The sequence below is a fragment of the Poecilia formosa genome, unplaced genomic scaffold (assembly GCF_000485575.1).
Source record: "Poecilia formosa unplaced genomic scaffold, Poecilia_formosa-5.1.2 Scaffold422, whole genome shotgun sequence".
Lineage (NCBI taxonomy): Eukaryota > Metazoa > Chordata > Actinopteri > Cyprinodontiformes > Poeciliidae > Poecilia > Poecilia formosa.
Genome location: NW_006800361.1, coordinates 373,785 through 392,079, shown reverse-complemented (window position 1 = coordinate 392,079; position 18,295 = coordinate 373,785). Strand labels below are relative to the sequence as shown.

General features: G+C 47.4%; 1 protein-coding gene across 4 annotated transcripts in view; it reads right to left on the bottom strand.

The window, feature by feature from the left end:
* LOC103155361 (spectrin beta chain, non-erythrocytic 1) overlaps nt 1-18,295 on the bottom strand; it is a 71,835-nt gene that overhangs the window by 43,309 nt on the left and 10,231 nt on the right. For 2 of the 4 annotated variants that reach the window (XM_016663488.1, XM_016663489.1), the window contains exon 2: nt 8,591-8,864. In XM_016663488.1, coding sequence (XP_016518974.1) covers nt 8,591-8,738 — 148 coding nt within the window. In that variant the 5' untranslated portion in view covers nt 8,739-8,864. Of the gene's footprint in view, nt 1-611; nt 1,410-8,590; nt 8,865-18,295 lie in introns of those variants that run through there. The other 2 variants (XM_016663487.1, XM_016663486.1) reach the window with 1 other exon arrangement.

The following is an 18,295-nucleotide window of genomic DNA, read 5'->3' as shown; positions in this document are numbered from 1 at the left end:
TCCATCCGGTCAGCAGGTTTAATGTTCTTTCGTCTCTTTTCTCCAGATAACTGGTTGAATCAGCTGCTGATTCCAATAATTGATTGAAGGTGACTAATCGATTGAGTCCTGATCAGGGCTGTGACTTTATGGTTCACATGTCAGTGGAGCATCAGGCCTGTTGGAGACTTCCTCCTGACGAAGGCCAACAGGACCGGGAGGTTAAAGGTCACCCAGAGAGTTAGTCATATATCAGTTTAAACCTGATATCCAACCTGCAGATCCCGAACCGGATCAGAAACCGGATCAATTCCCAGATGCACCGGGAACAGTCCGGACCAAACCCAACAGCAGAGAAAAGTTCTGGTTTTGCTGCAGAACCCGACATGTTTCCTCTCTGAGGTTCACCAAACCAGAGGAGGAAGAGGAGGAGGAAGAGGAGGAAGAGCCCCAGCTGCCGTTCAGCAAGGCAGCTCCTGGTTTTATTAGCGCCACAGTGTGAGGAAGAGGAGGAGGAGGAAGGGCGCGGTGGTTCACTCTGATAACACTACAGCTGCTGACACACACACACTGAACCCAGAGTTACAGCCTGATGAGCCTCCAGAACCTCCAGAACCTCCAGAACCTCCTACCTTGCAGCTGCTTGAATCGTCCCTCCAGCTGGTTGTAGTTGAAGCTGGGCCCCGGGCTGGCAGCCCCCCTGCTGGGGCTGGGGGCCTGGCCCGGAACCGGGGACGGGGTCCGGGACCCGGCGTAGTCCAGGGGGGAGAGCGGGGAGAGTGGGGGGAGCGGAGCGCTCTGTAGCTCCATCACACCGGACCGGACCGGGCCAGGCCCAGAGCCAGGCAGCAGCCGCTACAGGAGAAAGTTCTGGTCCAATTCAGGAGAATCGGGTCAGAGGAATCCAGCAGCAGTAACTCCAGAGAAAAGGTTCTGGACCGGTTCAGGTTTCCACTGGATCAGAACTGGTCCAGAGGTAGCAGTCACTCCAAGGAGAAAGTTTTGGTCCAGTTCAGGAGAAACAGGTCAGAACCGGGTCAGAACCAGTCCAGAGGCGGCCAGCAGTCACTCCAGGGACAAAGTTCTGGTCCGGTCCAGGTGAAAGTCCAGTTCAGGTTTCCCCCGGGTCAGAACCGGTCCAGATCAGAACCGCTCTCCTCCTCAGAGGGACTGAGCTGCACAGAGGGCGAGCGAGGGACTCCCTCCCTCCCTCTCCCTCTCTCTCTCTCCCCCTCGGGGCGAGGCAGGAAGCGCTAACTCAGCACGGCTGCCACGGCAACAGCACGCCTGGCTCTGCCTCCATCCCTCCGCCACCAGAACCAAACCTTCCCCCGAACCCGAACCAGCAGCCCGCGGCGCTCCAGCTGAGGAAGACGAGGACGAAGAGCAGGATGAAGAGCGTGAGGAAGAGGAGGAAGAGCAGCGCTGCAGCGAAGCGTTAGCGTGGGTCTGAGCAGACGCTGCTGAAAACACCTTCAGACCCAGCCAGAGGAGGCGGGGCCACACGCTGAGCCGGCCAATCACAGCCCTCAGCTGCTGCATGATGTCATCCCCTCATTAGCATAAGGGGCGGGGCCAAAGAGGCTGGATCTGATCTGGATCTCAGATGTTTATCACAGTGAATCAGAAATCTCAACTTTTAGTTTCTATTTCAGGGAAAAAGTTTATTCAAAGGAAAATTACAACAAATTTGCACAAATATCAAATAAATTCCAGCAGAGCTCAACAGGAACGTTTGGAAAACTAGGAACTGCTTGGAAACTTATAGACGACTCAACTTCCTGTCACCATAACTTATTTTACTGGACAATAAATTGTCCCAGAAACCACTGCAATAAACTGGAACCTTGTTCTTTTGATTCCATTTTCAGGTACAATAAAACACACAAGTATCCAAACTAAAACACAACCAAAAGTAATAAATAAAATGGAAATTAATAATACACAACCACAACAGATTATGTTTCTCTAAACAGAGCTGCCATTCAGTAAATTATATCAAAACACAAACATTTTAATTTAATTTATCGTGTGAACAAGTGATTTATGATGACAGATTCAACTCACTGTTGGTTCTGTTAGCACTGATCTGGACTGACGTCATGAATTTCACCAGAACTGTTCTGATCGGTTCTGACGGTGGTTGAGACAACGCCACCATTTAGAAACCAGCAGCAGAACCTCCAGAACCTCCAGGTTCTCCCAGCTCCACATCAAACATGCATTTGTTAGCTGTTAGCTTCATGAAGCTAACAAGAAGCTAACAGCTACCAAGCTGGACCCAGATGTTCAGCAGATGTTGGGAGCAGAAGCTGATCTGACAGACCGAACGCTCTGGACCGACCCGGTAGGACCCGGTTCCGGTTCTCCTGTCTGGTTTGATGTGCTGCAGTGACAGAAACTCAAACGGAGCCAGAGTTTCCTCCAGGTGAGGCTTAGTTCTGTTATCTACTGATCGGATCAGAACCGGACCCGTCCGGATCCTCCATGTTGGCCCAGAACCATCAGAGAGCAGAAGAGCTGCTGGACCGGACCACCGGGTCGGTTCTTATCAACATCCTGAGAACACCCTGGTGCTAATATTAGCATCTGCTGTGGAGATGAGCTTCCTGTCTGGGTCTGACATCACTTCCTGTTTCCTCTGGTTCTCTGGCCAACACACACACACGGATGAAGAGGGAGCAGGAAGTCGGTCTGGAGCTCTTGGAGCGCCGCTTCCTGTTACTGAGCAGACAGACAGGCGGAGGTCAAAGGTCATGCCGTCCAGACAATAGCTGGAACAAAACTTCATGTTGACCTAAACAAACAGAGGCCAAGATAGCAGAGGGGTCAGAGGTCACCATGACTCCAAGCCACACCTCTAGATTCAACAGAGCGACCTTTGACCTCCTGTGGATCATCCACATCAGGAAGGGCTAAGCTCACCTGGAGAACAGGAACGCTGCAGCCGACAATGCCAGGGAAGGGTCAAAGGTCATCATGAGATGAAAACACCTCAGAGTCCCAGCACATTCAACCCATCAAAACCCAAAGGCTGTGGTTCTGGACGCTACGGGCCTCAGCTAGCAGGTCAAAGGTCACGATACTGAGCCAACATGGCTGCCAGGAAGAGTTCAGGTCAATTCAGACGTACTTTACTGATCCAAAGGGAAACTAAATGAGCTGAAGGAGGAAGGGTCCTCTCTCTAGAAACAAGGTGGTGGCTGGACTGAACCCTGCGATGTCACAGAGTGGGCGGGGCTTGTCTGGAGCCGGGCTCGGTGGTCTGGGCCGGGCTGGGCCGTCATGCTAGCAGAGCAGCTTCAGGATGAAGCAGACCTCTGGACACACACCAGCACGGTGGTGGCAGCATGGTGATGTGGGCAGTTATTATCATCATAGAGTTCTTATCATGGCTACATTTTCATCCACTATTGACACAATAAAACCGTTGGGCTTGTTAGTTTCACTATTTTCCCTGCTGTTGGTTCAGTGGAGGTTCAGATAAATGATTAAAGCATTTCAGTGACACTTCTTCATGACGGGGGAGTCCTGAAGAAGTGGAAATGTTTTTGAAGATCAGTGTTTGTGGAGCTCTGATTGGTGTGTCATGCAGTCCCAACCATAAAAAACAAGTAATAAATAGTTTTTACCTCTTTTATTGTTATTTAAAACAACAACCCTCCTAACGCTGACTGATGGATGGACCAACACCCGGCCAATCCACACCAAACCTCCTGGTTAAAGATCTGGATTTATGGTAAAATCAGACATTTATTGGATCTAAACTTCTAATCTGGAATAAATTAAAGTTTATGTGATCCATCCAGCTTCCTGTCCGTCAGCAGGAACTTCCTGTCTGGATATCAATCAGCCTGCAGGTCGGGTATGAAGAGATGATCTTTGACCAGCAGATCAAACTGCAGCTCTGAGTTTGCAGAGAAGAAGAAGAAACCATCCAGATGTTTCCATCTAGGAGCAGCCTGACCCCCACCCCCAGCCCCCACGGTGAGGTCAGAGGTCAGGCAGCAGCAAACAGACAGCAGATGGAGCAGACGTTCTGAGCGCGCTCTGTTCTGCTGCAGTCATCTGCTCTCCTCGTGGCTCGGCCCCTCAGGGCGGCGCCGCCACCGAACCAAGCGCCCCCTTCACAGTGCCAGGGTCGGGCCGGGCCGTCCAGAACCGCTGCACCCTGTGGCCGGTTCTGCTGAACCTGGCGACGCCCTCACCGGTCAAACATCCATCAGCCGCTCGCTGAATTTCACACAGAGACGCCGGCTCGACCTGCGCAGCGCAGAGCAGCATTCCAGGGAGGTCACGACCCCCAGAACCAGGAGGGGAGACCAGGGTTCACTGGGTCCAGCCGGTCCAACAGGTGCATCAGGTCCACCAGGTAAATCCGGTTCACTGGTTCCCCCTCCCACACCACTGGAAACATGTCCCACTTTAATCCAGCTGCTGTTATCATCAGACTTTTTTTACCCAGAGACAGCAGAACCGGGTCAGAGCCGGGTCAGGGTTCTGCTGCTTTATCTTCCTCTTATCAGGAAGGACTTAAGGTTGAACCAGAAACTGAAGTGTAGAAAAGGGAAAGCAGAGATTATCTAATCTCATGTTGTAACGTGTATCTGGGCTGATAAGAGCGTTCCTGACTGGGAGGAAGAAAAACTGGGAGAACTGGAGATAAAACTCCAGGAAAACAGGAAAAACTGGAAAACTGAGCAGTAATGAATGAGAACCTGCAGCGTGAGCTTTCACTTCACCAACCAGGAAGAAAAACATTCCCAGCATTCCAACCTGTGGTATTCCAAACAGGAAGTGACACACAGTCCTCTCTGTGGGAAACCGGACCGGTTCTGGTTCTAATTATGGATCCACTGAGTGTCTCTTCAATAAATCAGATAGGTTCTGATCCCTGATCATCTGATCCAAATGGATCCACACAGTCATTCCTGATCAGAACTGGGTAAATCGGACCTGGTTCTGTTTAGTTCAGTTATTTATGTGCAACTGATCCAGAACTGAACCGTCTGAACAAGACAAACGGATCCAGCTCAGCTCAGACGTTCTGATCCGACTCCAAGTCATTCCCATTCAGTCCAGTTCTGGACAGTTAAACTCAGATTATGATGCTCATCCCAGCAGATTATATCAGGCTGAGGAACAACAAGAGAGCTGCAGCAGAAGCAGAGCCGGTTTATCTGTAGTTGTGATGTAATGACCTTTGACCTGCCTCGTTGCTGAAACACGATAAACTGATGAAACGATTCTTACAGCAAACAGCTGAAGGTCATCCGGTGACCTTCAGGGTGGCTGATGAACAGAGTCTGTCAGAACCGAGCCATCGGTCCGGATGAGAACCAGACCCGATGCATGCTGGATTATTTCCCAGCATGCATCTCACCCTGATGGTCTGAACTCAGAGCTGAAGCCGCTTCTCCTCCCACTCTGAGTGGAAGTCGATCAGGCTGCGTCTCCATGGTAACCAGTGGTGTAGTGTTGCTCAGGCTATCATATGGACCTCACACACACACACACACACACACACACACACACACACACACGTTTGTCTGGCTATCTTTACTTCCATTCATTTCTACAGCCTAAACCTAACCTTTACCCCTTTTCCTAACCCTAACCATCACATACCCTAACCCTAACCAACCAAAACTCAATTCATACCTTAGCCCTAACTCTGACCCCTGACCCATAAACAGGGTTTCCCCTCGTGGGGACCAGGCTCCGGTCCCCACGAGCAATTGGTCCCCACAACGTAGTATATGTCAGGAAAATCGTCCCGACAAGGTATTACAAACAAACGCGCGCACACACACNCACACACACACACACACACACACACACACACACACACAGCTTTCAGGCTAATGAAAGGTCTGAATGGCTGCGTCGGGTCCAGAGACATTCTGATTGGTCCAAACTGTCAGTTAAAGGGACAGTCAGACATTTTCTACATGACAATTAAACGTTTTCCTCTCCTGGTGTTTAGATTCAGAAGCAGAGCTGATGGTCAGAAACATCTAATGAGAAACTTCTCAACAGCTGAAGAAACTCTGAGATGGAGATAAAATGTTTACTGCCACAAACCGCCAACATAAAGATTTCTGTTTGATTCCTAATACAGACCTTCATGTCTGTATTGCTCTGCAACATCTGCTGCTCTCTGTTGTGAATAGTGTGGCTCTACTGGGATCAAACATGTAGAGTTCACAGAGTCCTGCTGATGAATCTGAGTCTGGACTGATGAGCGATGAGCCAACACAGAGGTTAACGAAACGCCCAATGATCCTGAGGAGGTCAGGGAGGCCGGCCGTTTGATACCTATAATCTGAGTAAGGTTCAGGTTTGACTGATGTTTCCTGTTTCTGTGTTAGTCAATCAGTTCTTATAACAATGTATCAAATATGACTTTATAGAAGTTAGACTTTGTAATTCGACACCTTGAAATTGGGCCTCCGTCTCTTTAAGAAGGAGCTGAGTGGGGACGATGCTCATCTGAGCCGTTTTGCTCAGCTGAGTGGTTGTCATGGAGACTAAACAATTTCTCAACAATTTGATGAGGGGATAGCATCATAACATGATCTAAAGCTAAGAGAAGCAGGTTTTTCATGTTACTGTCCCTTTAAGGCTCTGGGTTCTGAGGCAGGAAGGACGGCGGTTCAACTCCAGGAGGAGGCGGAGCTTCAGGCTGATCAGGAAGGAAACCAGGAGCAACAGCAGCGTCTGGAATCTGAAAGGACCCATTGTTCCAGCTGATCAGACCCGTTTCCAGAACCAGGTGACCCAGCTGAGGTCCGATCAGAACCGCCAAGAACCCTTCAACCCGTCACTAAAACAGAAACCAGCCACTCAACTCATGGACCAAGGTTCTGACCGGACCAGAGGGAAACCCACCAACTGGTTGGTTCCCAACAGACTGGACCGGACCGGTCCTCTGGTCCAATCAGAGATTCCAGCAGAACATTCTCCAGTTAATCGGTTTAGGAACAGAAAGATGATTTAATGAGCCCTGGGCCCTGGGCCCCACCTGCCCCCCCATGTAAACAGCCTGCTGCATATTTAACACGGCAGGACACTGAATTATTTAGAGCACACACACACACACACACACACACACACACACACACACACACACACAGGAAGCATGTGAGCTAGCGGCGGCAGCCGACCCGTGATCTGCATCAGCCTGATGAAGAGGAGTTATTGTTGCTGTTTGGACACGATGAAGATGGAGCAGCAGAAAGACTGAAAACACAACCTGAGATAATCTGGATTATAATCTGGATTATTACTGACAACCACTAATAAAATAATCCCAGATAAACGTTCAGGTCAACCAGCAGGGATCAAATGGAGGAACCAGACATGAAGTTATTATTCATTGGTTAATAAACAATAATTACATAAAACCCTGAACAGATTTATGATGTTTATGGGAATATTTTGTATAAATGTGGATAATCTGGGATGTTGGTTCTCTTGCAGCTCGTTGGTGACCCCTACTGGACCAAGTTGTGTGACTCCTGTAGAGCTGATGAAGCTGCTCTCAGGTTTAAATGCTGTTCAGGATTCAGAGCTTCAGATTGAGGACCAGAAAGCCCGTTTAACTCAGAACCACTACTGGTCAGAACCACCACCGTGCTGCAGCTGGGACCTGAGAGAAATCAGGAAACCAGCCACAGAAAACAAGATTAACTCCAGATTTACTTCAGCATCTCATCATCTTCTGCTGATGAGATGCATCTCAGTTCTGTGACATCATGCGACCCAAACAGCTCCAGAACCTTCCTGTTACCAGGCAGAACCAGCAGGTTTCTTTAATGAGTCTAATTTCACTCAGGATTGGTTTAATCTGCTGAACATTTGGATAAATATGTTTATCTGATCCTGAGCTTCCAGAAAAAATATAACCACCATAAAAACCTTCCTGTTCCCAGTTTGATGCCTCTGTAAGCCTGGGGTTCCCAAAGTGAGGGTCAGGGACCCCCAGGGGGCACGAGACATCAAGCAGAGGGTCAAAAACTTCAGAATCATCATGATGCAACCCTGAGCTTTATGGAGAGCATAAATATGAAAACACAAATTAATAACTTTATCATAAGGTCATTAAATATGAAATGAAGTTAATGTCCCATTAAATATTGAACTATAGATCTTAAATTATGAAATAAAAAGTTCAACAAATCCATAACTGTAATTTAAATCTATATTTATGTATTTATTAAATAAATAGAGAATTAAGTAAACACATTCATGTGGGTCACCAGTTACCAATAACTGTTCAGCCCTCTGGCTCCGTTTTCTGTCAAAACACAGGGTGCCAAGTTTGAGAACCTCTCCTCTAGGGGGCGCTTAGTATGAAAATGACTAGAAATCAACCAGCAGAAGAAGAACCAGAAATGAAGGAAAGCTGAGGATTAAATCATGTTTCTGCTCCAGCAGATGAAGCTGGAGGCTCTCAGAGAACCCAGAGTTACCTCAGGTTACCTGGGTAAGTTAACCTGACCACCTGGTTAACTTAACCAGCTCAGGACAGAAACAGCAGAATCAGAGGGGAGAGTTTAAAGAGACAGGACTCAGAATATCCTCATCCCAGTTTAACCAGCAGTCCTACCTGCCAGCGCCTTGATGCGTGAGCGTTCAAAGAGGCGGGCCGAGCTGTTCTCGTTGTCCCAGTCGTCGGCGTCCCAGCGGTTGTTGACGCCTTCGCTGTACTGCTGCTGGATCTCCATGTGGTCGAACTCCGCCGCCACCGACGTCATGATGACCTCGCCGTGACTCCGGCCCCACCGCCGCTCGCTGCTCCGCCCACCGGTTACCTGCTGCTGGGATCAGTGGGACCCTCTGAGAGCGGCTGTGATTGGCCAGCCGGGACGACTGGAGGAAACCTGCAGAGACAGAGAGAGACGGTCAGTGAAGCACGGTGGAGAAGGAGTGATGCTGCGGGATCCAAACTGACCACCATCAGCTCCTCCATAGACCAAACTGTTCTAGAGTCCAATACAACTGCTGACACAACCAACCAGGCCACCATCAGAACCCAGCAGCACAACGGAATGGATGGAAATGTGTAGAACTGGCCTAGTCAAAGCCCAACCTCTACCTGAAACACTGAGGTGGGAGAGCTGAGCAGGAACCTCAGTGAACTGATCTGGACCAGAACCACAGAACCAGGAGCTGCTGGATCATGGGGTGTACTTAGTTTACTAATGGGGTGTACTTAGTTTAATGCAGCATCCTCCCAGGTCAACATCTGTTGATGTTTCTACATCTGATTCCCAGTCATGTGACTGGAGCTCTGCTCTGTGATTGGCTGCAGACTGACTCTAACCCTACAAACAGCTCTTCCTGAGCGCTGAGGGAGCGCTGCCCCCTGCTGGTGAATCCAGGTCACTGCAGGACATCAGAGCAGCAGGATGAAACCTGGCAGTGCAGAGATGCAGTTCATGCTGTTGCTAGGCAACATTCACTATGATTTATAAACCGTAAAGTTTCCTGGTTGTTAAAAAGAGTGAGAGTTCCTCTGTGAAGAAAGAGACAGAAGTACAAAAAGAAAGACAGAATGATGTAAACAAAACAAAAAATCTAAAAAAAAAAGATGAAGTGTAAAGAAACAATTTTTTTTAAATCTAAAAACTTTTCATTATTTTTTCCTCTCTTTATTCAGCTCCAGCTGATCACATTCAGTTTTTCCAGTTTAAATTTTCTTTGCGACGTTTGAGTCATCAGACTCTTCATTGACCTGAGCTGAGGCCCCACCCACTGATCCTCAAACCGTCCAATCAGAGGAGCCGACTGTCAGAGCAGGAAGTGAAGCGGCTGGGACACTTGGTGACTTCCTCCCACTCAGAGCTCAGCAACCAGTCAGTGGAGCTGCTGGTGTTGCTATGCTAAAAATACGCTGATGATGAAGATGGGATCAGAACACACACGCGCACGCGCACGCGCACACACACACACATACACACACACACACATACATACGCAGGGCGCCATGACAACCGCCTGCAGTAGTAAAGCGTTTCTGCAGGTTGGAGATCTGGACTTGGTTCTGATGACATCATCACCTTTATGTGTCAGAACAAAATGAACCAGACTGAACATCAAAGGGGAAATGAAGGCTTCTGATTGGTCGATCTGCAATGTCTGCTGAAATATGGAAATAAATATTCATCTGTTCGGTTCTACATTTTAATAAAAGTGTAAAAAATAATTTAAACCTCATCTCTATAACCAATAGAAAAGTTGTTCTTTTCACTAATGAATAGAACCGGAACAGAACCAGAGCAGAACCGGATCAACCAGCTGATCTCTAAGGACCAATCAGAGAGCAGACAGATCAAACTGATGGAGGATCTGATTGGTTCAGGTTCATGAGTTCAGCTGAACCTCAGAAAGTTCTGGAACCAGAACCGGTTCGGTCTGTTCGTACAGAATCCAGATTAAAGTTTCTGTATTCTGATTCGCTTGCCTGGAGGAAGGACAACACATCCCCCATCCTGTCCCCTCCTCTCTCTGTCCATGTCCTCAGTAAAGCAGATATTATCCTGCAAAATGCCACGTCTCCATGGTAACGCCGTCCCAGCATGCACTGCGGCAGCAGCAACTCATGAAGCTGCCGACAGCGGCACAAAGACCCGACGGAGACGAACTTGAACTGGGCCAGAGGCCAGAGTTTAACTGGGAGGGCTGGAATAAATCTGCTGGTTCTGGAGAACATTTCTAACCTCTGGTTCTGATCCAAACCGTGGTCCACTGAGCCTGCAGGTTCTGTGGCTCTGATCCGAGCAGACAGAAAGCTCTCTGGCACTTTCACGTTTCAAGCATCAGCTGATCACCATGGCAACCGCAGCGCTGCAGAAACCCACGCCGCTCTCAGCCGCCCACGCCGCTCTCCAGAACCGCTCACATCGGAGCAGAACCTCCGGCTGCTGCAGGAGCAGGCGGATCGGTTCTGATGGTTCTGCTGGCGGTAAAACCACAGGTTACCATGGAAACGGTTCCCCCATGTTCTGCTGATCCAAACTGAGCGTTACATCATTACTGGACCCATCCAGAACCAGAACCAGACGGGCTACTGCAGGTCCCATTGAGGTCCGCTCAGCCTTCACCGCAATGCGCCGCTGGTTCTGGAGAACTGGGTCGGAGAGGAGACGGGACATCATCCATCACTGCCTCTGCAGCTTTAACTAGGCCACAGCCAACCATGTAGGACAGCAGCAGCTATCTGACCCGGTACCAGCAGAACCACACCGACCCAGAGCAGGAGGAGGACGCTAATGGACCAGAACCTCCAGAGACCCCGATCCTTTGGTTCTGATCCAGAAGCTGCTGCCACACAGAGACAGAAGAGAGGAAATGACCTAAAACAGCCGTAACCATGGAAACCAGGCCCCTTTTCAGCAGACAGCTGAGCAGGTTCTACTGGGCCGACAGCCGGACCACGGAGTCCACCTGACAGGAGCAACAGAACCGAATCTGGGTTCAGTCCAAACATGGTTCAGGCTGCTGCATGTTCAGCAGAGTAGGAACCAGTTAGAACCAGTTAGAAAAATATAGTAGCAGTCAGATCCAGTCGGAACCAGAACCTCCTCCCTCCATCCTCTGCAGGACTCTCTCCCTGTAATCAGGTTAGCTACTCCCTGCTAATGCACTTAGCGGTTGCTATGGTTACCGCGATGAATGGATGGATAAACGGGGCAGAAACAGAACCGGCCCTGAAGTTCTCACTGACTCCTCTATAAAGACCAAAGAACTTTCTGGATCCGACCATCCGGTTCTGATGAACTTCACTGATCATCACTAATAAATCAATCAATAATCTATCCATAGTCTGTGATTCCTAACCAGATCGATCTGGATCCGACCGGTTCTGATCCAAACAGTGACAAAACAGAACCAGATCAACAGAAAGAGACTTAGTTGTAAAATAATAAAGTTACTGGTGCTACTGGTGTTTTCTGGCTCTCCAGTTTCACTATGATCCACTTCAGAAGAACCCGTCAGAACCCGTCAGAACCCGTCAGAACAGGACCTGCAGACTGAACCCAGCAACATGTTACCGGTTGCTGGGTTCTCTGTTCTTATTGGTTCTGAATTGGTTCTATTTCCAGATCAAACATCAAGCAGAGACATTCTGATGATCAATAATCTGATGATCAACAGTCCAGGAGTTGCATCATCAGGCTGGAGCTGACCCCCTGAGAGGGTTTAGCTCCGCCCACATGTAGAAAAACTCCACCAAAGTGGGCGGAGCCAAGAGACGGGCATCGATCAATGCTAACCATGCCAGCTGTTCCTCCTCCTGACTCGCCACCAGGAGGCGTGTCTCAGGTAGCTGATACCTGGAGGTGGGGCTTAGTGATACTGACCAAGCTGGACTGCTGGAACCAATAGGAAAATTCACCTGCAGTACCACAGTTCAACCCATAGAGGGCAGCAGTGACTGGCAAAATATGGCAGAATTAAACTAATTTACATCCACAGAAACATAAAGAGAGAACCCTTAAGGAACAAGTTATAAAGTTGATCAGCAAATAAAGTTGATGTTGGGGGTTAGCTAATATCTAGCTAACTCGTTAATTATACATTATCTAGGTGGATTAAACACCTGATTGATTGTGGAAGGTCTAGATCAGGGGTCACCAACTCCAGTCCTCCAGTCCTACCATCCTGTAACTTTTAGATGCGTCTCTGCTCAAACACACCTGGATCAAATAAACTGTTCGATTCCAGCCTATTGCAGAGAGGAATGAATGTTGGTGAGGGAATTCAGACATTTTGGAGCAGAGGTGAATCTAAAAGTTGCAGGATGGTAGCCCTTCAGGAGGAGTTGGTGACCCCTGGTCTAGATGTTTACAGTCTTAGGATCAGAACCGTTTCCATGATTACTGCAACACCCACCTGGTTGCCTAGCAACAGACATTAAAGTCCTGTTAGCAACATATATCCACAACAGCAGGTAAGACGCTCGTTAAGACCAGCAGCCAATCAGTGACTCCTCTTCATCCAGAGGTGAGGAAGACTACTTCCTGTAGTTCAAACTGAGCATCAGAATGAAGAAGAACCAGAATCTAAGTGGCTTCTGCTGGTTCTGCAGGAGTTTTCTCCCCCACTGTCGCCTCATGCTTGATCTGCAAAGGAAATGACTCGGTCCAATCAGCTGCAGACTTTTAAATAAAAAGGTTTTTGTCTTTTAATCTTGTGTTGTTAGTTTTTATTTTCTGTCTTCTAGCACATTATTGTGAACAAACTTAACGTTATAATCAACTGAACCAAACTAGATACCATTATAAAAAGGATTTTATGAACTTCATGTTGTTCTCATTTCACTCCTCTGCAGATTTCTAATGATCCGCATGTTGGTCCTGCCAGAGGTCCAGACGGAACCAACGGTTCTGGACAGGTCGCAGACATTCAGTCATTTCCAGGGGGCCTCTCTGCTCCATCATGGGAGAAAACATCCAACACACACACAGACACACACACACACACACACACACACACACACACTCCTGATAACAAAGAGTGAAGGAATAAAGGCTGAAAGCAGAGGAATGTGTCAGTAGCCAGAGAGGATGAGATCACGGGAGAGAGAGGGAGAGGGAGGGGCGGGCGAGAGAGAGAGGGCAATCGAGTAAGGAGAGAGAGAGCTGACCTGGTTTCCATCTGTTAATAACATCTGATCTGCAGCAGTCAGACTGTGATTGCTTCCACATGGAGGGAAGCTAAAAGCTGATAGCTGGTTAATTATTTATACCAGCAGCAGGAAATCAATACTGATCAATACTGATGCATGTAAATAAGAGAAGGTGTCCAGTGGGTGGGTCCAGGTCAGAACCAGCATCCGGTGTGGATGGAAACCAACACAGTTTGAGGATAATTCATTACATTAAAACATGCAAACAAACACATTTAGTTCTTTAAATAAGAAAATAAACATTTTCATGCATAAAAGTCAACAGATTCATTCCTTTAGTGAACGTTTGATCATTTATAGCAAAGGATGAATCTACAGCTAAAAAGTCCGAACAGCAACATGTGAAAGGTTCAGCTGTACATCAGTACAGTGAAGAGCTGATCTATTGATTAAGTATTGGATTAATTGGTTAATAACTGGATCCAAAAGGTGATTAACAGGAGATTTATTTCCTGAATGTGAGCCAGATGAGTTCTGGAATCAGACTTACAGTCAGAAGGTTTTCATCTTAAATGTAAGATATTTATATTTATTGTTCAGTTTGACTGTGTGATTCTGTCAGCAAATGCTTTTATTTACCAGTTAATCAATAACTGAATTAGCTGATGATTATTTCAACAATAATAATAAAATAACACTCTGCTTTCTGACTGGGCAGCTTCAGTCAGACAGAAGCTGATCCAGGACACTTCAGGGTCTCACAGAGTGTGGGAACTTTGAGCTTTTAGAGGAACATCAGTACAGATACTGGTTCCGTAGCTTTTAATGGGCTAACTGGGTTAAGCCCATAAAGGAACCTTCCTGCTTCACCAGTAAAAGTAATAAATCTGTTTTCCAAGGTTTTTATGATGATGCAACAAAGCAGAAAAAAATATTTGATCATTTTCTCCACCATGAAACAATCAGTTTACAACAGACTGACAGACATCTGCAGCAGCAGCACAGCAATCAGACACACACGCACAAGCACACACACACACACACCGTACATAATGACTTCCTGCCATTTGCTTCACGGATTCATCAGCTGGAAAACTGAACCTCTGACTCTGAACATGGAGCTCCAGTTCTCTGGTTCTGTTCTCTTCAGTCTAACCAGAACCGAGCCGTTCCAGAACCAGAACCAGCCAAGTTAAAGCAGCCGGTCCAGACAGACAGACAGACGGCGGCATCAATAAGTCATGCGGTCAGATTTGTTCAGTGAGGCGGATTGTTTTGTTCAGACTGAACCCAGACAAAGAGAACCAGAATATTAACCGGTTCTGATCGGTTCAGATTCTATAGGAATCATCAAGTTTTAATGTTTAATGAAATGAATGCTGATCAGAACCAGAATCAACATTTATGGGATTTACGGAGAAAATATTTCTTTTAAACTCAACAACCAATCACAGAAGACCTGACTGTCAGTCACTAGATTAAACAAATTACAATGAAAACAACTTTTTAATCTGATTTTCCTTTAACTGGATCTTTAACCTTACAGTCAGAAGCTAAACTGAAATAAACACAGTTAGTTTGAGAGTTTTTCCATCTAAAGCCTGAAATTTTCCCTCTCCTCGTTTTCCTGATTGTTTCTCAGATAAGCAGAAACAATCAGAGGTGAAGCGTCAGCTGTTAGCCTCTGTTAGACCCAGTTAGCTGCCATTAGCCCTAGTTAGCCTCTGTTAGACCCAGTTAGCTGCCATTAGCCCCAGTTAGCTGCCATTAGCCCCAGTTAGCTGCCATTAGACCCAGTTAGCTGCCATTAGCCCTAATTAGCCTCTGTTAGCCCCAGTTAGCTGCCGTTAGCCCTAATTAGCCTCTGTTAGCCCCAGTTAGCTGCCGTTAGCCTGCGTTAGCAGCAGTAAATCCATATTTGATAGCCTCCCTGTGCATTATTGATGCGGCCGTGTTAGCCTGCTCAGGCGTGTCTGAAGATCCTGAACGTTACTCAGGATCAGCTGGAGCGTTTCTGCTCCACACTCACTGATATTAATAATTAATAAACGTCCTGAGTGCTGAACGCAGCTCGTCAATAACAGCAACACTTTGATCCAACAGCAGCTTAAGCTTCTGTACAGCTGGTAGTTTATTCACGTAGCTCCAGGTCTACTGGTTAAACTGGTTTCATGGTTGGTTTATTAGGATTCCTGGAGGAGTTTTTATTTAATTTCTATTAATTTATTGATTTGTAGCTCTTTTAAAGTTTTATTTTAGGATTCTTTTACTAATACTTAATGTTTTTATTCTCTATAACGGTATCTACTGATCTGTAGATTGTTGAATGCGATGCAGAAGTTTGCTGCGGACCAACAGAGAGGTCACTGCTGCTGAACTGGGCCGGGCCTGGTTCTGTTCTGAACACAGGAAGCCTGTCTCACACACGCACACACACAGGCAGGATGTGTGTGGAGCTGAAGTGGTTTGCATCGTGAGAACATTGATGTTTCTGTTCAGGAAGGAATCCTGGTTCCCACTGTGGACACAGACAGGACGTCCAAATATGGACATGTTGACTGAATCTGAGATGGTGTGACATCACAGCCGATACCAGGATAAACGGTTCTGGGTCCAGAACCAGAACCATGAGAAAAACATCCAGAACAAACTAACCTGCTGAGGATCAGGAAGCAGTCAGGATTTATTCTCTGGTGTTTGACTGAAGATGAAACCAAAAGTTTCTCCTGCAGCAGAAATAAAATTTAAACCTGTAAAATAATAAAACCTGTTTGATCATTTCCTGGATAAGGAGCCAGATTTATCCTCTGGTTCTGGTTCTGGACCGTGGGTTGTCATGACGAGGAGCAGACAATCCCTGGAAACCCAGCAGAACTCTCCAGGTTTTCCTGGAATGTGTCTGAAGCTCGGCCTGCAGGGCCAGACCGGACCGGACCGGACCGGACCGCCCTGCTGGGTCCGAACACCCCGCTGCTCTTCCTCCCATTATGAAACTAAAGAAACAACGGACCGGGTCGGACTGGGCCAAGCAGGGTCCTCCTCCTGTCCAAACAAACAGAGCCCAGCCTCTGCACCAGCAGAACCAGAACCGACCCAGAACTCCTCTCAGGTCGTTTGTTTTAACGAGCCTCCAGGAATGCTTTACATCAGGAAAGGTCAAAGGTCAGCTGGCTGCAGGTTTCAATTAGAGCTGGATCAGATGGACCCAAACAGGAAGTTCTGACAGAACCAGCTAACCGGACCCGTTACAGTAACTAATGCAGCTGGACGATAAATCACTCAGGAGTTTTTATGATAAAACATTATATTGTTTATCCAGTAATATAACAGTAAAGGAATAATAACTGCTAAGATCAATAAACCTTAAATTCTCATAAACATTTAAAACTGGAGCTGGAAACATTTGAACAAACAAATAAAATGAATGATGAAGTCTGTCCTTCTGAGACCAAAACCCTGGAGAGTTCATCATCCAGCTTTTGGTAGAAAGAAAAACAATAAATCATAAATATGGAAATTATTGATAAAGTTTTAATTTATCATGTGATGAACTGATTTATTCCTGGAGCAGCAATGGGAACGGCAACGTTTCAGAAACAAGACAAACTGAGATAATAATCACCTCCACTAGAGAAACGAGGCTTCTGCTGCAGCAGAACCAGAACCAATCAGAGCCACCAGAACCTTCAGAACCAATCAGAGCCACCAGAACCTTCAGAACCAATCAGAGCCACCAGAACCTTCAGAACCAATCAGAGCCACCAGAACTGCATCATGTCGCCTCCAGCAGGATTCCTCCCATCAGCCCCTGGCCCGTGGCCCAGTCAAAGCGCAGTGGGGAAACCCGTCCTCAGTGGACAGAAGCAGCGATTGTGGCTGCAGACGGCGGCTCCTCTGGACGGCGCCGGAGGCCCGGTTCTGTTCTCAGTCTAATCGGGTTAGACTGAGTCAGAGATTCTTCTGGGTCTGGTTCCTCCCAGCAGAATGAACTCCCTGTGACCCGCAGGGTGCTGGGACACAGACTGCTACAGCTGCAGAAACGCTCCAACAGCGGGGCAATCGGGGGGGAGAGAGAGAGAGGACTGCAGGAGACAAGATGGCCGCCGGCTGCTCCAGATCAACAGAGGTCAAGAGGTCGTTCTCATCCGTCCATCTGAGGAGGACGGGTCTCTGCTACAGGAGCCTGAGAGGGACATGTTCATGTCCTCCAGCAGAGGGAACCAACCTGGACCCGTCCTGGTTCTGACCCAAAACCATTCATTTCTCTAAAACATTACTAAATATAATGAAAAGGTTTAATATGAGACAAATCATCTGATGGAAACGCTCTGACCAAGACCACCAACCAGGAGGCGGGGCTTAGCGCCGCCAATCCAGCTCATGTACTCACTGCTAATGTGCTAATGGCAGAAAAACAACTCACTGTCACCAGCAGTCATGCTAACTAGCATTAGCATTCATGACAGGCTATGCTAGCTGCAGCGTAGCAGGGAGAAAGGAGGGGAGAGTCTGAGCAATGCATCCACAAGAGTGATCGACAGCGCTAACTCCCTCCTCCTGGATCTTTTTCACACATTATCTGTCCCATACTGTCACAGCATGATAGGTTAAATATAAATGCAAAAAACAATTTTTTAATCAAAATTTCATACTGTAGCTTTAATGTTCAGCCTGAAATCA